Genomic DNA, 26,690 nt, shown 5'->3' on the forward strand with positions numbered 1-26,690 from the left:
GAGCCATGTTTTTCGCATTCCTGCAGTGCAGTTTTTCTAAAACACAAACCTGCACAGGGCAGATTTGCCAAAGCCCCCTGACTTGCACTTATGCTACTCACATACTGTGTGATCTGCATGTGTGAGCAGGACCTGTGACTTCCTTCTTTCCTGTTTTGTTTGTTTGTTTGTTTTCTTGGTACCAGAGATAGAACTCAGGACCTTGCACTTGTGAAGCAGGTGGCAAAACCACTGAGCTAAATCCCCAATCCTGTAACTTCCTTCTGATGGAATCCCTTTGCCCACAGGAATAAGCATTCTCTGTCCATCAAAGATACTGACACTGGCTAAGTAACACAAAATATTTTGTAGAAGTAGAAACAGCATAGAAGATTAACAGGAAGAAGTAGTCATCACTCCTTACTTAGAAAATATATTTTCATGGTCTCAAATGGCATCTAGAACTTCCCAACACACAGCTCTGGCTCTGAGAAACTCCTCTTGGCAGCCAGAAACCTGCCAAAGGGATTTTCATTAAAAAGTTCAGTCCAGCCAAGCCTAGTGGCACATTCTTGTAATCCCAGCACTCAGGAGTAAATCACAAATTCAAAGTCAGTCTGGGCTACATAGTGAGTTCAAGGTCAGCCTGGACAAAATAGTGAGACTCTGTCTGAAAACAAAGACTTGAGTCCAGGTAAAGCTTTCAACATTTCTTATTTTCTTTCCCCTTGCCTTGGCCCTGTGTATATCTTTCCCCAAAGTTCTTCTAAGTCCTTGTGTAATATACCCCAAGGATGGCTATATCCAAATGGGATAATTTGCACAAACATTTCTCAGGCCAACTTGGAAACACTCTAAACTGGATTGTGAGTAGTGTGACCAGGGACCTTGACCCCAGGAACAATGAGGTGACTCCTCCTCCAGAAGGGAAATGGACCTGCAGTGCTTTTGCATCATGGGTATGGGTTCATCAAGGACAGTATGATCATTTGCTGGCACTTATTCTACAGAGATTTTATGAGTCAAGGCTTCAATACAATTTAAAGACATTTTTTCCTCCTTAATATTTATTTCTTAATAGCAGAGAATGTTGTCAGATGCAAGCAAGCACTGGTAGTGCTGGAAGCAAACAGTTTTATTTTCTAGAAAATAAAGATAGATAGTTTTTCACTCCATCTTATCCTCCCTAGCTGTGCTATTATGGATTAACATCTTCTTCCATAAAAAATAGAACTCAGCAGAATCCCCTGCTATGGCACAGATATCCTGCCCTCATACTACTCAAGCCTCAAGAATTACTGTCATATGCCCTTTATGTAACTGACTACAGCATTCAAATCTTTCAGGGAGCATGGGAAAGAAAAGAGCTTCTTATTAAAATAAATTGCACATCCATGAAAGCCATCCTCCACATGGTACCAGCTCACTGGGGCCCCCTGGTCATCCAAGTGCTTCTTGTAGAGCAGGATGTCATCACAGAGGATGTCACTCTCACAGCTCACCAGGAATGCCTCAGAAAACTGTGCAAAGATCTCATTATCTGCTAGGATGGGTTCATTTTCTAAATCTACAGATGTTTGGTTTCCAAATAAGCAGCCTCATTAAAAGGCCCAGGAAACTTTGTTTCCTGAAGTTCCAGGAGGTCTTTGTTCTCAAAACGCTTAGAGATGTTATCAGAGCTGAGTCATTTCCTGTACCTCATCCAGGTGTCTGGTGGTACACAAGCAGCTTTCACCATGGCATCTCTCCAGGAGAGGTCAATAGCCACATATTTACAAAGGCACATCAACATGAAGTCACCATAGTCCTTCAGAGCTGAGGATGACACATGAGTTTTAAGATCACTGTCAGTCTGTGGCAATATGTATGAGCAAAAAAGAAAGAAGTCAATGCTTAGTGCTCTAGTAAGGGAGTTAGACTAACATGTAATAGAAATCATTGCCTGTGAAGGCAGAAATTCCATCAAGCTCAATGAACTGCAAGCTATCTCTCTTGACTCCCCTGAAGATGCTGCCACCACTGTTTCCTTTAAGCCACTCCATTATATTCTGCTGAGATCTTGGGTAAAGCTTTCTGAGCCCTGAGGCTCTTCCTTTCCCACACCTTGAGCAAGCTCCTTACCCAGGCTGCCAAACATTGGTGCTCCACTATGGTAAAAGATGATGCCTCACCGCAAGTTACAGGACTTTGCTTTGGGTTGGAACAGCTTCACAGGAATTGTCCCAAATTGTAGATGAGTCACCACCATTTTTGGGTCTTTCTTCTCTATGGTCATTATATCATGTACAAAGCAGACAAAGCTGGGCATGGAGCAAATTCTCATGTTCTCCAGTATGTTCCCCTTTTGGAGGCAAAAGGAAGGTGAAGTGGAGGAGCAGTTAAGATCTGGAAGGCAGGGCCATCTCCAGCACCAGAGGGTCTGCTGTGCCATGCCCTCCCCTGCCAATTCCACTGCCGCCATCTTCAGTGTCAGAAAGGTAGCTGCATGGGTGCCCCTGAACCCCTTCAACCCCCTGCCTCACGCTTTCAGACCTCCTGATTGTGCCAGTCTCTAGACCTACTCTGTAGAAGCAGAGGCGGTCATAAAGGGTATTTTCTGGTGCTCCCAACTTTGAACATCTTTAAAGAAGGGGTAGGGGAAACCTGTAGTAGAACTGAGTGGAGTTCAACCCTTCAGGAGGTCAGGGAACTCAGTCTGGGCCTTGCAGCCCGAGGTCAGTCTGCGTCATGGGGTTCTGCCACTAGCTAGCTGAGATCAGGGGACTTGGCTCTGCACATGGCAACAAATATGGTATATTATGACAGCAGTGATATAGTCTGAAAGAGGCCCTTCAAACTCATTTTTTCTTTTTTTCATTCCACTCTGCAAATTCTTTTTTTTTTTCTGTCCTCTTTCTCCAACTCAGTCTCTTGCTCCACTATATTATCCCTCATCTCTCTTTTTGTTCCTGCTCCTGTCCTAACTCAGATTTCTTCTTTTATTATTTTTTCTCTTCTCTTTATGTTCCTTTCTTATGTCATTCTACCTCACTCAAGGGTTATTATACTTCTATTCTGTTTCTCCCTTTTGAATTTAACAGTTTCCTGATGATTGTGTGGTCATTCTACATCTTCTGGCTTCATATGAAAACTTCTCTAATTCTTTTACTTATCTACTCCTCTTGTCCTAACTCTGTTTTAAGCCCCCATTCTAAATGGTAAATATCCTTATTGAAAAGTTTATTCACAGCAAACATATTTTGGATTGCTTCTTGATTTTAACTTAATTCACATGGTTTGAAGGTGATAGACTGATGACTACCACAAGGGGTCAATTTGCAAGTTGTTCTTGATCATATTGTGGTGCTGATTGTATCAATTAGGATAAAGGATTGTGATTGACTCAATGAGCTGTTTTCTTTGGTACTATGAAAATGAGAATGTCTATGAGTTATTACAGACCCATGAGCTGAAGCCCAACTATATCAGGAAGATTTAAGTAATAACCTAAAGGTTAAACTAAGGACAGCCCAACAACAATAGTAAAAATGAGAAAACACTTAAGCAAGATACAGGAACAGACTTCCAGTTCACCAATGGCAAACAGTGGGGCAAATGAGGATGAAAAGTCTGACAGTGAACCACCAGGACACCCTGAACTCAAAGCACAGGAGTAAAAAAACTGATCAATCAGGCTCTAGAGAAATTTAAAACAGAAGTAATTTCCCAGATAATCATAGAGATGATGAGCAAAATGAAAGTTATAATTCGAGACTCTAGAACAGAAACTGACAAAAAAATAGATGAGCTCAGGACCACGATAGAAGCCATGAAGGCCCAGCATAAGTAAGAAATGGAAACAAGAAACACCCAACATAAGAAAGAAATGGAATCCATAAAACAGATTCAAGCAGATATCCAGGAGATTAAACACTCCATTGAAAGTGTACGCAACAGAATAAAAGAATGCGAAGATAGACTCTCAGATATAGACGACAAGATTGCAGTCAATGACCATGAAAAGAGAGGTCTCTTAAAAACAGTAGGGGATCATGAGAAATCGATCCAACAACTCTTAGATGATACAACAAAGAATAACATAAGACTGATAGGAATCCATGAAGTAGCAGGAGAAAATACAAATGACTAAAAAGCTGTTCACAGGGCTGGGGATTTAGCTCAGTGGTTGGTTCAGTGGCCTGCCTTGCAAGCACAAGGTCCCAAGTTCAATCCCCAGTACCAAAAAAAAAGCTGTTCACAAAATTAATTATAGAAAACTTCCCAAATAGAGGGGAAGAATTTGACATACAAATAAGTGAGTCATACTGGACTCCAACTAGCCATTCAAAAAAAAAAATCAAAAAAAACAATCAAAAAAAAATCTACACCTAGACAAGTAATAATCAAGATCCCAGAAACCCAACAGAAGAACAAAATACTACAAGCAGTAAGAGATAAGAAACAAATCACATGCAAAGGAAAGCCCATCAGAATCACAGCAGACTTTTCAACACAAACCCTTAGGTTAAGGAGAGCCTAGAATGAGACATTTCAAGTACTAAAAGAAAACAACCTCCAACCTAGACTGAGGTATCCTGCAAAACTTTCTTTCAAAATGGATTGGGAAATAAGATACTTCCATGAAAATAACACCTGAGAAACTTCATGAATACCAAACCAGCACTACAAGGAATTCTAAACAATATCCTAGAAAACAACAGTGAGGGCAACAACACAATGAGACCCAACAGAGCATCAAAGAGGCAAGGTAAGAAATTAAAAGGAAAAGGTGAAAAAAACATGACAATAATAAGTTATAACATATCAGTTATAATCATGAATATCAATGGCCTCAACTCACCAATCAAGAGAAATAGACTGGCAGAATAGATTAAGAAGCAAAATCCAATAATATGTTATATACAAGACACACCTAGTGCAAAAAGAAGCCCATAGACTGAAAGTGAAAGGATGGAAAACTTCTTCATGCAATAGGAGCCCAGAAAAAAGCAGGGGTAGCAATCTTATTCACAAAGTAAATTTCAAACCTAAACTGATTGAAAGAGACAAAGAAGGTCACTACATCCTTGTGAAGGCAACAATTCAAGAGGAAGGGATAATAAATAATTTATTTTTAATCTATTGAGTATGTTAGAAAGCACATATGCTCCTTTTCTCTTTTCTTCTTTTCTTCTTTTTTCTTTTTCTTTCCCTGGTTCTGAGGATTAAACTCAGCACATTGTTCTGGCTAGGCAGGTGCAGCACTAGTGAGCTAAATCTCAGGCTTTACATTTCATATTTTTAAATTTTATCAACACATTAATCTTTGTCTTTATATGTTGGTCTACCAAATTGATAATTTATTTTGGTTCTCATTTTCTTTGCTTTTTTATTTGAGAATTTGTGAAATCTGTATATATGAGTAGTATGAAAAGTATTAAGGTCCATCTGCCATTCTCCTCTTTCATCTCTGCCTTCTGCAAACTTCCTTTTCTGTCACTACAGCTTGTTTGGTTGGAAATTTGTTAAGACAAATTTTGTTATGTTATCAATATATCTTTGTACCTATTTTCTGCTGATAACAAATATTAATTTTTAAGTAAATTTTATCATAGCTATACTTAAAAAATGGAAAATAAATAATTAATATCATTTAGTATCTGGTACATATTACAAATTCTCCAACTGCCTCAAAGATGATATTTGTTTTTCTCAAATCACACAAATCACAAACATTCCCCACATCACTGCACTGTTTTATTATACTAAAGTATATATTGTACTGTAGAAAATATGCATTGTGTATATGTGGGGGATATTTTTTACACATATATGCGCACTATTAAATGAGAAACATGGTTATGACTGTGGTAGGATTTTGCATATTTGGCATATCGATAGTTTCTCTGCCAACCTTATGATTTCTCTAAATTACATGCTTGATTTAATTCACAGTCATTTGTTTGGGAAGAATATTACATATGCATTGGTGTTAAATTCTATCATTATGCTTATAAAATATAATAAAAATAAGTATGGGATATAATAAAATAGAAACAGAAAAATATGATCTTAAAAATGTGAACTCTTTTAGTTGCTTTTGGATTTCAAATATAAGTATATTTCTTTTTTATGGGAAGTTTTGTTAGAAAATGTAAGTGATACAATCAACAAGCATATGATATTTATCAAATTAATAATAACTAGGGAGTTTATAAATCATAAAATTTTGAGGGCAGTTTCTCAACTATAATATGTAACTTTGTATTATTTGTAAATACATTATTTCAAAAATATTATATGAAAAAAATGAGAAAGAGCATATAATGTTTGAAGATCATATCAAACTAATAATGTATTTGGATTATCAGTTTGTGTTGTATAAATTTTTGTTTATTTCATAACCTTTTTTGCTGTCATATATATGTATATTTGAAATTTTTATTTAGTATCTTCATTTCTTGTTGTCATGTATGTTTGCAATCTTTAAAAAAAAAAGATCTGGAAGGCAGGTTGCCTGCCCACTCACTCATGTTTCTGTCCTTTATCTTGTGTCTATAGTCTGCTCATTGAATTTCTGTGGGCTCTGGGTTGTGTTCAGGCAGGGAGCTAGGTTTTCAAACTTTTCCTCACACCAGGTCCTGATTGCATAAAGATGTTGCTATGTTTTGAATGCTTGTCCCCTCCAAAGTTCATGTTGAAATTTCATTGCCATTGTAACAGTTTTAAGAGGTGGAGCCTTTGAATGGATTCGGTCTGCTATGAAGGGAGCAAGTAAATTATCTCTGGAGTGGGCTCTTGATACAAATAAAAACTCAGCCTGGGTTTTTGTCCTGTCTTCCTGCCAGAGGATGATGGAAGATACCATGACATAACCCATCATTGGTGCCAATCTCCAGAACTGTGAGCCAAACAAACTTGTTTATAAATTATCTGTTCTGTGATATTGTTAGAGCAACAGAGAGAAGATTGAGATGGACATGAACTTGCCAAAATGATAGCCCGGTTCATGGCAGAGTGGGAAAAAGACACTGAACTGAAAATAGTCAATTGTCAAAGGCATCTGACCTAGATCCTTGCTCTCTTCAGTTGACGCTACCCAGGGTAGATGGTAAAACTGTTTTGTTATCTGTGTCAACACCTGGAGATATCTGTGGGTTATGGAGCATCCTTTAGCTGTGTTTGTGTTTAGCAGAAAACAGTAATTGATCATTTGGGAATGTGGGTGTATTGACAAAAGGCTGTATATATGGTATGGTCAAACAGTACGATATATGTTTAAGATTTTAAAAATTTATCACAATAAGACACAATTTATTAATCCTTTGCCCTCATTTAAATACACTTCCCATCATTCTTGCCTCCTTTTATAGCAGCTGTGGACACCTACCCTTATGTGTGTCTTCGGCTTTATTGTCATGGCTACCTTAATTTCCTGAATCAGTTCAAAACACTTACCTTTCATGCTCTTTTTGACTTTGAGGAAGAGCTAGAAATTACAGGTTGCCTTCAGTGAATAAGGTAGAAAGATATCCCATAATGTTTCAGTGAGCCTGCTTATCTGTTAATGGAACTGGGCAGCTGCCCTCACTGTATTTTTTTAATCATACCTCATAAAGACGTTAAAGAGAATTCTAGTATGCTTCAGAAAGTGGCAAGAGCATATTTCAAACTCCAGATAAGCATGCCTACACCAGGCTCTTCCCCAAGGGCAGGCTTTATACATTCCTACCAAGACTGCCCAGGCCCAGAGCAGTGTTTTCTAAGAACTCACCTTGATGAGGATCAGGGAGGACCCTGTTAGAGCTGCTGTTAGCCCTGGTATCAGATCTTCCCAACATGGATTAGAGGAAAATGTGGTACTTAGCTCATAATCCCACTGATGCGCTCCCCTCCAACCCTACATCCTTTCCTCCAATTGAATACATGAACAAATGATCTGCTATGATGTTAGCAGTTGCTTTAAGAGGTAGGAGATGGGTAAATGAAGGACAGAGAAGCTCACAGATGCCAATTTCCGGGCCTCTCAGTTGATGTTACAGCTCGGACTCAGAGTGATCCATGCTAACAGTGAAAAGTTCCATCAGTTGTCCAGGGAAGAATGTTTTTTAACCATATATTCATAAACCTATTAATCTCTATCATGTGTCATCTAATATGACTACCAATCTGATGACTACCACTGTCACCATCTCACAGATGAAGCTATCACAGGAGGTTTTACAAATAGCCCATGATCACATAGCTAGTGAGAGACAATGCAAGAATTCATGTCTTGCTGCAGTTGATGCTTCTCATGCTTACACCTCCTCACCTTTGACACAGTTGCTCTGAAATAATCAGTGTGAGTTGCTCAACCACTTCTAAGTCCCAAGAGTTGTAACATTGAGATTTACTCAAGTTATCTGCCTCCTACATTGGGAAAAACTGTTGTTACAAAATCCACAGCAATCCTGGGCAGGTGAGCTATTGGTGTACTGCCATCATCTCTCCCCAGAAAGCCCTGCTCAGAGACTGTCTGATAGGGCCATCCTGAAATGCTAGCTGAATTCATTTATAATTTCATCAGCAAATGGTATCTTTTAAGTGCCTGGCCCTGTGCTTAGAGCCAAATTTATATATAATAATCTCAGTCCTCAAGGCACTTACATCCATGCAGGCCAAAACCTGGAAGGTAAGGGCATAGAGGGAGGAGGATGCTGCACTTAAGGTTATATCAGTCCCTAGAAATCCTTTGATGCGCAAGAAATAGGTCTGAGATTATTATTCAGTCCTCAGAAAAGAGCTTGATAATTGGCACTCAGCAAATGCCGGATGCTGAAGAAAAAGAGAGAGGAAGTTGGGGAAGGTAGCCTGAGCCAGAAGTGAGAAAAGAGGGAAGATAAGAGGGATCAAGGCTGAAAGGAAGGAGGAAAGGTAGCATAGATGGAAAGAAAGAATGAAAAGGTAAGGAATACAGGAAATAAATCATGAAGGAAGCATGGGCGAAAAAAAGGATGGAGGGAAAATTCAAAAGAAATATGGCAAAAAACAAGGAGGAAACAAAGAAAGGAGAGAAAGAGAAAAGGAAAGTGTGAGGAAGAAGGAAACAAGGGAAAGAAAGTATAGAAAGGAAAAGAAGAGAGAGGGAAGGTACAAAAGAAGAAAAGAGAAAGAAACATGAAAATAAAGACAAAAGGAAGAAAGGAATCAGGGTGGGAAGAAAAGAAGGAAGAAAGAATGGTAGAAGTAAAGGTGGGTAGAGAGGGGAGAAGAGATACAGAAAGAGAGAAGTAATGAAGATAGGAAAGAGGGGGAGAGGAAAAAAGAAAATAGTGGATACAAAAGAGTATAGCAGACTTTGTTGTGTCATTCCTGAAGGTATCTGGAGAGAGACAGGGAAAGTAAATGAAAAGGGAAGGAAGGGAAAGGTACAGAGATTGCACCCTCAACTTACGATAGGGTCTGAGAATGAACTCACCAAAGTGATCACATATAGTACAGGCAGTGCAGGAATCTGAATTCCACAGGATGCTGCAAGGCAGAGGGGACATCTGCAGTGAGGAAATGCTTAAAGATGGCCAAGATAAAAAGTCCCATGTAAAAGTAGCAGCATCAGAAACAGGATGGACATGGTCCATCCTGAAGAGCCAACCTGGAACATGTGTGAAGGAGATATGGCTCATTATATGGGCTCTGTCTCCACCTACTATTTCTGGGATATGCCTTACACAGTAGCCTGATTTGGTCTCTTAGACATCAGCTGGGCAATGGGAGCTGGAATAACCTGCTCCCCAAGTGATGCAGGGGCCAGGATAGCTCATATGGATCACTAAGGGGAGTTCAGGATGCTATCCTCCCAGATGTTATCAAGGATTATCTAAAATGCCATTCCAGTTCCTGGGGATCTGAGGAAGAGGTCACATATGGGTCACAGATGACTGTAAATTAGGAGACAGGACCCGAGTCCCACAACATAAATTTCTTAGGGTGACCAAAGCTGATCTCATTCCCTACTCCTTACCTAGCTGCCTGGCAAGCACGTTATACATGTTTATGAAGTCTGTTTTCCTAAATAGTCTTGATTATTTTTTCCTCTCTTGCAATAAAGCAGGTGGGACAAATTTATCCCCAAAAGAGGCCTTGGTACTATTTTCTGAAAGAGAATTGGAAGCTTGATGAGGCTAAGGTCTGCCTGGAATAGTGGGATTCCTCCTCCCCAGTCCCAGGACCCACAAATATATGAAGCATCTCCAGGGGTTTTTGGAGTGATTGGCTGAAGGAAAATTTATCTAGCTAGAGGCCCACAGGATGTACAAGAGCTAAGTCCAGAAGATGGAGTTTTATAGGGGCTACATGAAGATTTGATAGGAAGAGAGGTAGACCATTCCTCTCAGTTCTTTATTTGCTTCATTGTCATTTAAAAAGCACATAATATAAAATTCACCATCATACCCACTTTAAATGTCCAATACAGAAGTGTTCATTAAATGTAACCTTATTATGCAACAGGTAGATCTCTTGCAAAACAGATGCTCAATGTCCCTTGATCAACTCCCTTCCCAGTACCAATCCACTGACAGGAACAATTCTACTCCCTAAGAGCCTGAAACTGTTTTCCCTACTGTCTATGAACAGGATCGTATAGCATTTATATTTTTGACACTAACAACTACAATTAGCACATTGTCCTTATGCTTTATCCAGGCTATATAATGTGATAAGATATTTTTCTATTAAAAGGTTGAATATTATTCATTATATCTACATACCAAATATTTCTTTTTTTGCTATGTGGGAAAGGAATCCACAGCCTTGTCCATGCTAGGCAGGTGTGCTAACTCTGAGGTAAAACTACAGAATCTTATTTTGCTCACCCATTCAAACAGTCAATATTTAGGTTACTTGTACTTTAAGCTGAGTGAATAACACTATAATATATGCAGTTGTGTGAATATCCTCTAATTTGTGTTGTTTTATTTATCTGTAATTAATATATCTGTGTATACATAGACTTACATAAAAGTGCACATAAATTGTAAGTCTTTGGCATGAGGAATTTTCACAAAATGAACAAACCCTAGAAGCCAGTTCTCAAATCAGGACATAGTACATCTCTGATGAATGCCCCTTTCTCCAATCCAAACCACCACCCAAATGTGGCCAGTCTCATTTATCGAACAGCCAGGATTCACTGGGCTGGTTTCTGAATTTTATGTAAATGGAATGATGCAGAGAATCCGCTTTCTACATAGATTCTTTCACTCAACACTCCTTACGAGATTCATCCACATTGTGTACATTGGTTCATTTGCTGTCATCCTTACAAAACATGCACTAATATACCAAAGCCCAAGTGAGCCTGACTACATATTGGCATCCTGTCTCATAGAAGAAAGAAAGAGAGAGAGAGAGAGAGAGAGAGAGAGAGAGAGAGGAAAGAAAGAAAGAAAGAAAAATCAATCCATAGTTGCTACAACATAATATGTAAAATCTTCATTTTAAGAACCAAAAATTATAAGATGTGCCAAGAAATAGGAATACATGATCAAGACAAAGGAAAATTAAAAATATATATGTTACCAAGATCCTAATGAGATAACTGACATTGTGAAATGGGAAGAAAAGAGCTAAAGGCGTAGGGAAAGTGGGAAGGGTAGGAGAAAGGTAATATGGGAAAAAAAATATGAGAAAATGAAAAAAATGGAAATAAAGTGTTTTGTAAATGGGGAGGGGAGGAGGGGATGAAGGGAGGGCAGGACAAGGGGAAAAAATGAGAACCAAGACCACCTGTCATGCAAAGGTACAAGATCCCAATAATGAATATAACTGTACTGTACACCTAAAATGTACCAATAAACTCAATGAGAAAAAAAAATATATATATATATATATGTTACTAAAATTACATTGATAGGGCCCATATTTCACACTTAACAAAGTCTTTTAATCAGCTATTATGAATATATTTTGTAAAACTAAAGAAAGGGTGCCTCTGCTGGCCCAATCCCATGTGACCCATGTGAGATACAGCTGGAGAGATCTCACATGCCCACCCCACCAACAACTCTAGGTCTCATATAATCCATATGTGAAACAAGAGGAGAGTGTCCAGATTTCCAAATCCTAGCCAGCTCTGCTCCTGGATCTTAACAGCACAGGGTACCAAAAGTAACAGCAAAAGCACTGAGCTGATTAGACATTCCAGGGCTGAAGTGTTAACCTACCACAAAGACTAGGTGAGAGATTGTCTTATAATACAGAATGAGAAGTAAACAGGGATCCCCTGGGAGGCACAGGATCACATGGCCTGTATATTGTGGTATGAAGCCAGGATTGGTGGGTTCTTCAGAGATGGATCTGAAGAAAAAGGCATTTAGTTCAATGGTATGCTTAAGGTCTTACACCACTGCCTACATCCAGCAGTAATTGCAGTCTGAATTGTTACAGATGAATATCGTGGTGGCCTACATTCCTTCACTAAAGTCACAGACCTCCATGTTCTGGTTAAGGACAATTCATGAGTTGGGTTTAAGGTTTGCCAATATTCAGTTGATGTTTGATGCCACTGTTGTCAGTGACTTTACTATTATAGCCAAAAATGACATAGTTGTTATAAATTGATTTTCTCTGTATGCCAATATCTGGATTGCCTGAGGATAATAAACAATACTATGGATCACGCTATAAAAACTGGGCCTTGGAAGCTGCAAGCCACAGCAAAGAAAAAAAAAATAGAAACATGAAAAGACAAGGTATTAAAATGCCTCCAAAAACTCCCTATTCACCCAAAACTAGTTCAGAAAGCCTCAAGGGAGAGAAAATCATAAGCCCCACAGTAGAAAGCTCTGAAATAGTATCAGTGGAGGTCTCCAATAAAGATACTGGCAAATTTAAACATATAATTAATCAAATAATAACCCTGATAAAACAAATGATCAGCAAGTCTAGAAAAGATAATAATAAAAACCTAGTGGAGCTAAATAAAGTAATGAAAAACATGAATGCTCAGCATAGAAAAGAATGAGAGTCCATTAAAAAGTTCCAAACAAAAATCCAGGAGATTAAATATATGATTGCAATTATAGGCAGAGAAAATGACCAATGTGAAAACAGTGTGTCAGATCTAGAGGAATGGATTTTAGATAGTGAGCAATTAATGAAAGATATAGTAAAAACAGTAAGACAACATGAGAAATGGAACCAGTAGCTGCTAGATGACTCAAAGAAGGATAATATGAGTATTTATAATTAATGAAAAATTGGAAGACAGCACAGAGGTCATAAAAAACCTATTTACAGAAGTGCTAACAAAACACTTTTCAGACATAGAAAAATAACTTCACATACAGATATCTGAGTCATATAGAAGTCTGAATGGTCATAAACAGAAAAAAATAACATGTCACGTCATAATAAAGATACCAGAAATCCAATGCAAGAACAAAATCCTAAAGACTGCTAGATAAAAGCAACAAATCAGCTAAAAGGGAAAACCCATCAGAATAACAACAGACTTCTCACCATAAACCTTAAGGCTAAGAGAGCTTGAAATTAGTGTTTCAAGCTCTAAAACAAGCTTCCAATCCAGACTATTCTCTCATGCAAAATTATCTTTCAAAATTTATGGAGAAATGAGATACTTCCATGATAAAGAGAACCTAAATAAATTCATGACCACCACAACAACACTCTAAAAAATTCTCCAGGGAATGCTAGAAGTAGACAAGCTAACAATGCCAAAAGGCCCAATAGAATGAATGTAACAGGTAAGGCTAGCCATTAAGTAGAAGGAAAAGAAATCAAAGAAAATAATACAATGACAGGAATAAGTCAACATCTATCTGTTACAACTATCAGTGTAAATGGATTTGGTCACCAACCAAAAGACACAGATTAGAATAACAGATAAATAAAAAATCCACCAGTATGTCATATACAAGAAATATATTTAACTCAAAAACATTCATAGACTATAAATCAAAAGATGACAAAATATTCCATGTAGTGGGAACCCCAAAACAAGCAGGAGTAGCTCTCCTATTTTCAAATAGCATGGACTTTAAACCAAAGGTGATCAAAAGTAGAAATGAAGGACATCACATATTTTTTAATGAAACTAGCCAATGTGTTCAGATAACAACTGTAAGCATATGCACCAAACCATGGTGTGCACAATTTCATAAAATATTAATAGATATAAAAGATAAGGTAATCGATAGAATTATGTTGGGAAACCTCAAAAACCCACCATCATAAATAGAGCAACCAAACAAAAAAATCAACAAAGGCATATCACAATTGAACCATACCTTTGAACAAATGTACTTAATGGGTATGTACACTGTTCCTGACAACAACAAAAAACATTTTTCAGCTGTTCATGGTGCTTTCTCCAAACTAGAACATACAGTAGCTCATAAAGCATAACTAAGTAAATGTAAAGGGATCAAAATTTTACCAGTTCATGCTGCAATGAAACTAGAGATCAATAGCACAGAATCTGTGAAAACATACAGAAAGTAACAACATCCTCTTGACTATGGGTCACAGAGGAAATTAAGAAAGAAATGGGACAGCTCATAGAATTCAAAGATAATGTTGGGACAATTTATGGAACACAATGAAAGCAGTCTTATGTAAGAAGTTTATACCTGTGTTATGCCCACATAACAAGCCCAAATAAATAATTTAATAATGGATCTCAAGGTCCTAGAAAAACAAGAACAATCAAATCCAGAGTTTTTACAAGGAAGGAAATTTTAAGATTGGAGGAAAAAAAATCAATGAAAGAAGACCCAAAAAGTAGAAAGGAAAAATATGAAGAATTAACGAATTGAAGAGCTGGCTCTTTGAAAGAATAAACTAAATAAATAAACTTTTAACCAATCTTACCCAAAACAGGAAAGAAAAAACATAAGTCAATGCAATTTGAAATGAAAAAGGTAAGACCACAATGGTCACTTCCTAAATCCAGATTATTCATAGCTACTTCACAAACTGGCACACCAAAAAATTGGAGCATTTGGAAGAAATAGAGGGATTTCCAAATGTATATGAATTACTAAATCAAGAAGACTTAAAAATCATAAACAACTTAATAACAGACAATGAAATTTAAGTAGTAAGAAAAACACTACCAACAATGAAAGCCCAGGACCTATGGATTCACACCCAAATTCTACAAGAACTTCAGGGAAGATCTAACACCAACATTACTAAAAGTTTTTAATGAAATTGAGAGGGAAAGAGTATTCCCAAAATCATTCATGGAAGCTAACTTTAACCAGATTCCTAAACTAAAGGAAGGATTCAACCAGAGAAGGAGGAAGGGGGAACTACAGGACAATCTCTCCAATGAACACAGAAAAAAACCTTAACAAAATACTTGCAAACAGAATGCAATGAATCATCAAAAAGCTAATACACCATGAACAAGTAAGCTGTAGCCCAGGGATATAAGGATGGTTCAACATGTGCAAATCAATATATGCAACATTACATAAACAGAAACAAAGACAAAAATCACATGATCATCTCAATAAACACATAAAAACTCTATGACAAAATCCAACATCCATTCATGATTTCAAATTAAACTTACTCTAGAAAAAAACTTACTCTAGAAAAAAAAATAAAGAACATCATATAATGGAAAGATATCCCTGCATAGGCAGAACAAATATAATTAAAATAGCTATACTTTTGAAACTGATACACAGATTTAGTGCAAACCTGTTGCAAATACCAATGGCATTTCTTAGAGAAAACAATCCTAAGATTCATATGAAACCAAAAGAGATCCAGAATAGCAATAAAAATTATGAGTAACAAAAGTAAAGCAGGAAGCATAACAATCCCAGATTGGAATTTAAGCTTCAAAGATATTGTGATTAAAGAAGCGCGGTGTTGGCACAAAAACAAGTATGTGGATCAATGGAATACAGAAAGAGAAGCAGAAACACAAGGGCCAAAAACATACTCTTTAGTAAATGGTGCTAGTAAAACTGGATATCTACATTTGGAAGATTTAGTCTAGACCCATATCTCTCACCATGTGATAAATTAAAATCAAAATGGATCAAAGATCTAAATTGTAAGACAGAGAGGGGAGAAGGGAGGGTGGGGACAAGGGGAAAAAATGAGAACCAAGACCTGTCATGTAAAGGTACAAGATCCCAATAATGAATGTAACTGTACTGTACATCTAAAATGTACCGATAAACTCAATGAGGAAAAAAATTAAATAAATTGTAAGACAGAAACAATCAACTGGAAGATAAAATAGGTACAACTCTTGAAGACATAGGCACAGGCAATGACTTTTTGAACAAAATCTCAGTGTCCTAAGAAATAACACCAATAATCAACAAATGGGATCATATCAAATTAAAAAAAAAAAACTTCTACACCGCAAAGGAAACAACCAACAGAATGAAGAGACAATGTATGGGATGAAAGAATATTTTTTTGTCTGCTGTTATTCAGACAGAGAACTAACAGCTAGAATTTATAGAGCTCAAAAAAATTAGAACCCACAAAATAAAATATCCAATCAAAATATGGGCAACCCAAATGAATAGATATTTCTCAGAAAAAGTACAAATGGCCCATAAGTACATAGAAATACTCAACATCACTGGTGATTAGAGAAATGTAAATTAAAACTACATTAAAATATTACTTACCCCAGCAAAAGTGCCTATCATCAAAATATATATTAATAACAAATACTGAGAAGGATGTGGGGGGAAAGGAACTCTTCTGTATTGTGAGAATATAAATTTGTGGAGATTACTCAAAAAGTTAAAAGTAGAAATTCCATTTCATCCAGCTATTTCCCTTCTATTTATTGTCCCAAAAGAGTTAAAATTGTTATATTACAATGATACATGCATACCCATATTTGTAGCAGCACAATTTATAGTGGCTAGATCTTGGAAACAGTGTATATATCCATCAACAGATGAATGGATACAGAAAATGTGGTATTCAGAAGCTTGGGACTACAGGCCTCAGCCAAAGACTTACCTGGGAAACAGTTGTGCAGGCCACAGCCAGAGGTCCACCCAGATACCACTGGTGAATGCTCACAGACCCCAGCCAAGAGCCTGCTCAGACACAAGAGACTTGGGTAGACAGCCCCCAGCCAAAGGCCCTCCCAGACAACAGCAGAGCCAAGCCAGAGACATACCCAGATACAATCCTACGTGTGCACAGGTCCTAGCCAGAACGCCACCTGGACCACAGCGCAGCCCAGGAAACCAGAAGGCCACCATTCTGATCCCAAGAATTGGTGCAGTGGTGAGGAGCAGAGCAACAGACTCTCTGAGGCTTCTTGAGAACTGAAGCCCACTGGGAAAGCAAAAAGTTGCTTCAACAAAGGTGCAGCAGGCTGCATCTGTTGAAATGAGAAGACACAAACAATTCCCAAAACCAGACTTGTAGATCACCTAAGGCAACCCCAAAGGGAAATGAGATGGAGCAATCTGATACTCAACCATATAGACTCCCTGAATTGGCAACAAAAGAAGATCTGGAAAAAATCAAATAAATAATTCCTCAGATAACAGCAGAGACTGTGCCCATAGTGCAAGACATGATTAATAAATCTAGAGCAGACACAGATTAAAAAATAGAGGAGCTGAGGAAAATGATGGAATCACAGCATAGGAAACAAATGGAATCAATGAAACAGATGTGAACAGATTTCCAGAAGATTAAAAACTCCACTGAAAGTTTGCACAGCAGAATGAGACAACGTAAAGAAAGAATATCAGATATAGAAGACAGGATTGTAAATAGTCACCAGGAAAGTTTACTGTAAAACAGTAAGGGACTGTTAGGGAATTGATCATATTAAAGTATGCTGTGACACTGCCATCACAGGCTGCATTTTCCTGGTACTTCTTGGCTCCTAAAATGACCTCATGCTCTTATCTTTAGTTTCCCTTCCACCAAGGCCACAGCAAGACAGAGAAGTTGAAACCTGTTTCTGCAGGGCTGGACCCATAAAAGGCAACCTGGCCTGTGATAGGTTAAAAGTAGCTCACTCCTCATAAATAATCAATAGTGTGGCCCAAAACTGATAAAAGGACCTTCCTTTCTTTAATAAAGGAAATCAATAGATTAATAGGGTGTTAAAATAAAAAGTATAAGATAGTGATGGTGAAGAGGCTGTCTGTGTTAGTTTTCTGTTACTGTAACAAAATACCTGAGAGGCCAGGTATGGTGGCACACGCCTGTAGTCCCAGCAGTCAGGAGGCTGAGGCAGGAGGATCATTGTGAGTTCAAGACCAGCCTGGACTACACAGTGAGTTCCACAGCAGTCTGAACTACATAGTGAGACCCCATCTCAAAACAAACAAACAAAAAAAAAACCCACATCTTCTTTATCCAATCTCCAGTTGGTGGGCATTTGGGCTGTTTCCAAGCTTTAGCTATTACAAATTGTGCCACTGTAAACATTTCCATCTTCTTCCAGGACAATTTTTCTAAAACACAAACTAAATCTTGTTGCTTCCTTCCCTAGTATCTAAATTATTTGCTACAGGATTAGGTTAATTCTAGCTCTGTTTATGGCCCTCAAAGCCTCGGTGAGCTCACCTGGCCCTTCTGCTTTTCTTTTTTATCATTTTTTTAAATTTTCATTAGTATATGTTTGTAGTGCATGCACTTTACAATCATCCTGAGGAGTGGTTACATGTACTTAATATATCTTGTTTCTTTTTTTTTTTAGTCCCCCCTCACCTCCCTACCTCCTCCTCTAATTCACCTTTCTCCATTTTCATTCTTTGTGACATTATTAAATTTAGTTAATGTTCATGGCATATGGTGTTTGCATTCACTGAGGTTATTATGATTCTGCTTATGGCTCATCTTTATTCTATTTAAGCCTCAACCCTCACCCTTGGTCCCTTGGATCCTTTTCAGTTTTCAAGAGATCATCCTCCTGTCTCCTTCTTCCCTTCCTTATTATTCTCTGTTTGTACTTTTCCTTACTCAAATGAGAGATACAGTATTTAAACTGTGTCTGATTTATTTCACTCATTATATTTTCCAGATGCATCCATTTTCCTACAGATGTTTTAAATTTGTCCTTGTTTATCACCAAGTAGTATTCCATTATATACAGATACCACATTTTCTTTATCTAATCATCTTGTTGATGGGCACATAGGTGGCTTCCAGGATTTAACTACTACAAATTGTGCTTCTATAAACATTAGTATGCATATATCACTGTTTTAAACTCTTTTGAGAAAGATACCTAGAAGAAGGTGTAGCTGGATCACACGGAATTTCTAATTTTAGTTTTTTGATGTTTCTACAGTGATTTCAGTACTGGTGGTACAAGTTTACATTCCCACCAACAATGTAACAGAGTTCTGTTTTCACCACATTCCATCAGTATTTGTAATTGTTTGATTTCTTGAAGATTGTCATTCTTTCTGGAGTAAGATGGAATCTTAGCATTGTTTTAATTTGCATTTTTCTAACGGCCAGAAATGTCATTTTTTTCATGTATCAGTTGACCATGTGCAATTTTTTTTTTTGGTACTGGGGCTTAAACATGGTCCTTGTGCTTGTGAGGCAGGCAGCGTGGAATCACTGGCTAAATCCCCAGCTGACCATGTGTAATTCTTCTTCTGCGAACTGTCTGTTCAGTTCTCTTGCCCATTTCTTGACTAGGTCTTTAATTTTAGGTGGTCTAATTTTTTTGAGTTCTTAATATATTCTAGATATTAGTCCTCTACCTAAAATTGTTGCCTTCTGCCTTTCTTGCACCACCTCATGGATGCCTCTAACTTCCCACACTCTGAAACTTTCCGTGCTTGGGTGAATCGTCTGCTTTTTGAAGACCTAGTTCTCCCACAGTAAAACGATGGAATTAGACCAGATTAGACCTCTCTTTTTGCTCAATCTTCAAAAGAATCCCATGATCCAGACATTTTTTTCCTAATCAATTTTTCCATTGTGACATTAAGCTCTCTGGATCATGGAATTGTGGCCTTGATTTCTCTTACAGGTCCTGGATGGAGATTCAGCCAGGTCTGTGAAGTTAAGAGGTTTCAAGAGTGCTCCATTTTTCTCTGAGTCTGACAGAGTATTAAGAGGAAAACAGTCAGCTTGTGTGTCCTCTGTGTTCTGATGGGACCCTGGCTGGCCTGAGGGAAGAGTGGCTGTCATGAATAATTTGCAATGAGGCTGCAGAAAAACCCCGAGGACCCCTAGGGAAAAAGAGGGGAAGGATTTTATTGGAGAAGGATGGTAGAGCTGATGAAGGTAAGAGGATCCCTCCTGGTGCAACAAGCTGTCATCAGCACCAAAAGGGACAGCTCATGTGTGCAGAACAGCTTCTGTCTCCTAGGCTTCAAGTGAGTTTCACTGGCCCTCCTGTCACCTTCTGCTGTGTCTTTCTGCACAGGGCAAATTTTGCGATGACCCCTTGACTTCCATGTGTTCTATTTCACTCTGTGTGATTCCCACGTGTGAGTAAGACCCCTGATTTCCTAACAAATTAGATGGGACTTATGTTCCTGGTTTTATTACACTAGATCTGCTGGCCACTGGGTCCCATCTGTCTCTCTGTTGTTCCTTTGAGGAATTAATCTCACCATTTGAAGTTATGTGACATGACACTGTGTAAAAACTTAGGGTGGAGACCTCTGACCAACAGCTGACTTCAGTCTCTGATATGAAGAGAGTGTATTCTGCCTACAAATTAGGTACCTTTGATACAGAGCCTTCGCATCTGAGCCTCAAATGTGACTGCGTCCAACACCATATCACGTCCCATAGATCCATAAAATAAGAGCCCACCTAAGCCATGAATAGATCCCTGGACCATTTAAATTGTGAGGTACTGGAAGTATACTATGATGCACTAGAAAATCTGTACTTAGTGCTACTGTTAGATGAAAACAGAAAAGTCAATACCCGCTGCTATCAAAGATGCTAAAATATAACCCATGCATCATGATGCCTGCAGAGGCTACAAGAACCCAGCCCAGTTGCCTGTAAAATATCTATGCTTATTGCAAAGACCAAGGGCCAACAAAGACCCCTTCCTTTGTCAGTCATAGGTGAGAGTGTTGGTACCCAGGCAGGCTATGTTTTCCAGAGAGAGCCTCCAGGTCCATCACTTGGGTGAATCTGGCCAGCAACAGGGCATAGGGCTCCTCCAGGTGCATCATGCAAACATGGGCCCATGCAGCTACCATGGGCCTTACCAGCATCATGAGCAGAGAATCCTTATCCCTGTGAGCAGAGACACTGATTGATCAGTAAAAAAGAGTGTTTTCTAGAAATGAGAAGAACACGAAAGCTTAAACGAGAAAAGAGGCCACACTTCCTCCCTCAGAAAATGCACTTTCCATATCCTTGTCCCACATCACTTCCAGAACTTCCCAACATGGCCTTGACTTTGAGAAACTCCTTGTGGCAGCCAGAGATCTGCCTTAGGGGCTTTATTAAAGACCTGAGTTCTGGTAAAACCCCTAGTTCCCCAGAGTTCACCATTTCTCCCCTCTTGCCTCTTTCCTGTGTATACCTTAGGCAAAAACTCCTCTACATCTTTTGTAGGGTGGCTTGATCCAAGTCATGCTTAGTTGCAGGAACATTTCTCAGGTCAGTTGGAGACATGCTCATCTGAGATGTGATCAGTGACCTTGACCCCAGGAACAATGTGGTGACTACCTCCTTCCACCAGAGATGTGGACCCAGTGGTGCTTAGTCATCATGGATATGTGTTCACCAAAGACCGTGGGATACATTCTTGGCAGTTCATCTGCAGAAACCTTATGGTTAAGGCTTAAAGAAAATTTTAAAAATGTTTTTCTCCTCCATTGATATTTATTTCTAATTGCTAGAGAATGTAGCTAGACATAAAACTGAACCCTGGTAGTATGAAAAGGAAACAGAGTTTGCATGTTCTTAAAGTTAAAGCTAGACCTCTCTTCACTCTATCTTATCCTCCTTGTTGGGCAATGATGGATTAGCATCTTGTGTAAAGCAGAACTCAGCATCATCCCCAGCTATGGCTTAGTTATCCTGGCCTCACCCTACTGAGGGCCTTAGTGTTACTGACATATGCTCTTTATGTACCTGACTACAGCATTTAAAATGTTTACAGAGCAAGAGAAAGAGAAAGGCTTCCTATCAAATAAAAGTATGCACCCATGAAAGCCGTCTTCCACATGGTACCAGCTCACTGGGACCCCCTGGTCTTCCAAGCGCTTCTTGTAGAGCAGGGTGTCATCACGGAGGATATCACTCCCACAGCTCACCAGGAAGGCCTCAGGAAGCTGAGCGATTATTTCATCATCTGCTAAGAGGGGTGCATTTGCTACATCTAACAGAAGTTTGGTTTCCAAATAAGCAGCCTCATTAAAAGGCCCAGGAAACTGGGGTTCCTGGAATCTATTCTTGAAACTCTGTGGTATGTTGTCAGAGCTGAGCCATTTCCTGTACCTCATCCAGGTGTCTGGGGGTACACAAGCACCTTTCACCATGGCATCTCTCCAGGAGAGGTCAATGGCCGCGTATTTACAAAGGCACATCAACATCAAGTCCCGGGTGAGGAATGGGACATTTTGGTTCTGCTGAAAAGATGGTAACTGGAAATTGATACACTGGACAGATGGATAAATCAGGACCTGTGCCCGAATCTGGGGAAGATCTTTCTGGCCCACCAAGGCCTGGGTGACCTGGGCCACAATCCCTCCTCCGGCACTTTCCCCACAGACCACAACCCGGGAAGGGTCCACACCATAGGTTTTCAGGGTCTTCAGGAAGTGGATGGAGGCATTCAGACAGTCACTGGTAATGACGGGGTAATGGTAGTTAGGAAGCTTGCGGTACCTAAGGAAGGAAGAGGGAACAAAGAACAGTGCAGTGTACACAGGTGTCACTGAGGGCCATCTGGACAACGTCCTGTACAGCCCTTAGGAGACTTTCCCCAATTAGGTCTTCAGAAGGGCCCTAAGAAGGAACTGTGGGTACCCCCACTGTCTTCCTCTGATTCCACATTCCTAGCCCATGCTCCACTCCCATGCTTCCCTTGCATACACAAACCATGTAGAAGATAGCACAAGTTGAAAGCTATCCGCCTTGGAAGGGAAACAAGCAGGTGAGGTTAGAAAAATGTCAAGTGAGCCAAGTGAAACAGTTAGGGGCCACCATGGTGGGACAGTGTTGAAACAAAGCTGGAAAGACAAGACAAACTGCTGCAATAAACTATTACATTTTGTAGCGTGGCATATTCCAAGAGATCCAGCCTGTGACCCTGACAAAGTCAGAGGAACAATATTGTCCAAACTTGAAAAATCCTCATCTAGAAGAAATAGAAATAAACTCTCTACCTTCTCTTGCCCTCGGACTATTTGAATAACTAATTTTGGAGTTCACACATTTGGATATCACATTATTAGCTTCCCACCAGCTTTGCTCCTGACAGCACCTCCAATGTCTGGATTATGGCGACAGCTGCCTGGGTGACATCCGGGGACTTGAAGGCAGCTTTTGCTGAGAACACTGACTCTTCCCTTCAGCCTACAGACTTCTTAGACTGGGTAAAATGGGATAAAAGGAATGGAATCTCTGTCTTCATATTGTGTCTGTTCTTTTGCTGCTTTAACTCACCCTTGAAACATGTTCTACCTACCTCTGCACATGGACATATCAAGAACTTTTTTGATCAAGAGTATGACACAGGTTAACTTTGCCTGCTGCTAGATGGAGCTGGTATATGTCTTTTCTATCCCACCTTTGTGCTTTTTCAGCAGTCAAGCACTGAAAGGCCTTTAGCTCCATCAGAAGGACCATGTATGTGCAGGATGATGACAGCAGCTGTAAAAGCAACTCACCAGTTCCAGAGCAAAATTGAGCCCCTCTTCACCCATCAAGCTCAAGGCCAAGATGTGTGCACTTGACAATGTTGCCAGATACAAAGAAAATCAACAAGTTAACTGTGACCACCCAGTGGTCTAAGTGTCTGATGAGAAGAATTGTTTCAGTAGTGGGAGATAAGCACCAGACTTTAACACTGAGCTAAATCTTCAGCAGTTTTTATTTTTTGCTTGTATCAGTGTCTGACTATAGCACTAATTTGCCCAAGATAAGATTCAACTTTGGATCTTCCTGCCTTAGTTTCTTAGAAGGCTTCTTTGATTACCCTCTCAATAAGTTGTTCACTCTCTATAATAGCTAAAAAGTAGAAACAGCCCAATTGCCCAGTAGTTGGAGACTGGATAAATAAGATGTGTTCTTCTGCAAAATGGAACACTACTCAGCCATAAAGAATGAGAAACTAGAGTCATTCATAGGAAAATGGATGCACATTGAGGCCATACTCTTAAGTGAAATAAATAAGACACTTGTAAATACCGAATAGTTTCTCCGGTATGAAGAAATAAAAGTGTGAATAAGATCTAAATTGTATAACTGACAATGTGAAATAGGAAAAAAAGGGATAAAGGTGTAGGGGAAGTGGAAAGGGTAGGGAAAAGGAAATAAGGGAAAAGAAAAAATATGAGAAAAGGAAAAAATGGAAACAAACTCTTTGTAAATAGGGGAGCGAGGAGGGGGTGAAGGGAGGGCAGGGGAATGGGGAAAAATGAGAACCAAGATCTGCCATGCAAAGGTACAAGATCCCAATGAGGAATGTAACTCTACTGTATACCTAAAAAGTACCAATAAACTCAATGAAAAACAAATTGCTCACCCTCTTCAGTCAAAGCTCCAGTTTGGCTACAGTCCCCTGCCCTATAAAACTTTGCTTGAGCAGGAGTGTGTATACTTGCAATATTTGCCCAATCTGGCCTCAATTGTCTTTGGGTCAAAAGATGCGGTCCTCAGGTTTCAGCCCTACTACCTGTGAGGACTGGAGTAGGAAGGCTAAAACTGAAGTCACGGTGAAGTAGCTTTCAGCCAGAGAAAGGAAAGCACAGGAGAGAAAGCTCCCCCTTTTTGAGGGTCCCTTAGGCACCTCCTCCCAGGCATCACACATTGCCTGTTTCTGGTAGACCCAAGCTCCTCTCCTGGCTAATCATTCCACCAGTCATTCCATCCGAACTTCTCTGGCCCTCAGGCCCAGTCACTACAAATATCTGTAATAAGAGGACCACTGAACACTGTGAAGATGTCACCTGATAGGATATAATACATCTCACAAGACATCACAGGTAGCACTCACACCTTTCTGTGCTCCCTGTTCAGGGGACCTTAATGATCCCCGATGTCTTTGGAGGCACAGGCTCTAATGGCAGAAGTTCATACACAATGGTGACCAGTTGTGAGTCACTGTGTACTGGTGAAATGCTGCCGTCTTCAGGGTCTCCAGAGAGAATCGGTGGTGCTAAATGGCCCGCTGGAGTCACACAGCTGAGCTCTGTACTCAAACTAGGAGCAGCCAAGGTTAGAGGGGTCCTCCATACATTCAGACACTAACTGGGCAGTTTTCATAGTCTCTCGATTCTCCTACCTAAGCAGTGTTCTTATTCCCTGTTGAAATCTCTTGGAGCAAGGACTAGAATGCTGGTGAGTTGAGCCCATTGTCCTTACATTGACAGACTTGAACTATGTCTGAAGATATTCCCCACCTTGGTCCTGGTGTGGCCTACAGCCCGTAGTGGGTAGATAGGTAGGTAGTTACTTAATGACACAATGAGAAGCTACAGAACCTGGTCCACAGCCAGGACCTTGGCCATGACTTCCGACCAACCCTGACCATCCTACCTTCTTCTCCCACTTCAGTGCTGCCTCTACACAAAAGAGGGTTACCTCGAGGGCTGAATACATCATCTTTTTTATTTCCTTTTTGTATATTATTTGGTTTTAACCTTGAACATTCCTAGAAGATACTAGTTAGATTTCAATTGTCATAAGATTATTTTTAAAGCATAAGGCTTAATGTGATTTTTGAATTATTTTACTTATTGTTGCACTACTAAGATTCATTCGTATCAGACTGCATCCTGTGATACTGTTTACTAATTGGCAGTGTAATAGTCCATGGCCACTCAGGCAATGTTTGTTCTACTCACTCTCACAGGAGTGATTTGTGCACACTTCCCAGCATCTTCCCAGGCTTGTGCTGCTTTGAGTGGAGCTGCACCTGTGACCTTCGTGCCTGTCCTGAGTGCCTCTTGTGTCTGGGTCTCCTCTCTGCTCTACAGTCATCCAGGAACACCCCCCCTCCTGCCTTCTTCTTCCCATGGAAAAGCTAAGGAGTGTCTCTGAAACTCACCCCACTGCCAACAGCACAGAATCTGTCTCCAGGGCAAGGAAAACGCACACATTGTGGTAAGAATCTGCAAGAAAAGAAAAAATAAAACAGATCTGGGTGGAGGAGGGCCCAGCATTACTTCCCCAGCCTCAGGGAAAGCAGCCAGTATGTGGGCATGGGGTGATGTCCTGTCTCTGTTCCTTCTCTGGTCTCCTCCTACTTTGGTGGGCTCTGCCTGGGAAAAGCTAGACATCTGCCCCAATCTCTTGAATGTCCAGGAGGGAACAACCTTGGGGCTCATCTGCATGGATTAATTTCATACTGGTGCAAACTGAGGACCAGGAAGGCTTAGGGATCTGAAATGGAAAAAGTCAAGTCAAGTCAAACTGAGCATGCTTTCGGGGATTAATAATTTTGTGTGCTTATATTGGTGAAGAGGGCTGGGGATTTGGCTCAGTGGTTCCAGTGCCTGCCTCGCAAGCACAAGGACCCGAATTCGATTCCCAGTACAAAAAAAAAAAAAAAC

At 39.6% G+C, this 26,690-nt stretch overlaps 1 protein-coding gene and 1 pseudogene across 1 annotated transcript in view; both read right to left on the reverse strand.

Moving 5' to 3' along the window:
• Positions 1 to 1,280: 1,280 nt before the first annotated feature.
• LOC104864923 lies at positions 1,281 to 20,725 on the reverse strand (annotated as a pseudogene).
• A 1,294-nt stretch (positions 20,726 to 22,019) lies between these two features.
• Positions 22,020 to 26,690, reverse strand: part of LOC104864922 (arylacetamide deacetylase-like 4) — a 10,642-nt gene continuing 5,971 nt past the window's right edge. The window contains exons 3-4 of the mRNA XM_010628197.1: positions 26,186 to 26,249; positions 22,020 to 22,800 (exon numbers count right to left, since the gene is read on the reverse strand). Coding sequence (XP_010626499.1) covers positions 22,020 to 22,800; positions 26,186 to 26,249 — 845 coding nt within the window. The remainder of the gene's footprint in view (positions 22,801 to 26,185; positions 26,250 to 26,690) is intronic.

The sequence above is a fragment of the Fukomys damarensis genome, unplaced genomic scaffold, assembly GCF_012274545.1.
Source record: "Fukomys damarensis isolate Sample0158 unplaced genomic scaffold, DMR_v1.0_HiC HiC_scaffold_23, whole genome shotgun sequence".
NCBI lineage: Eukaryota > Metazoa > Chordata > Mammalia > Rodentia > Bathyergidae > Fukomys > Fukomys damarensis.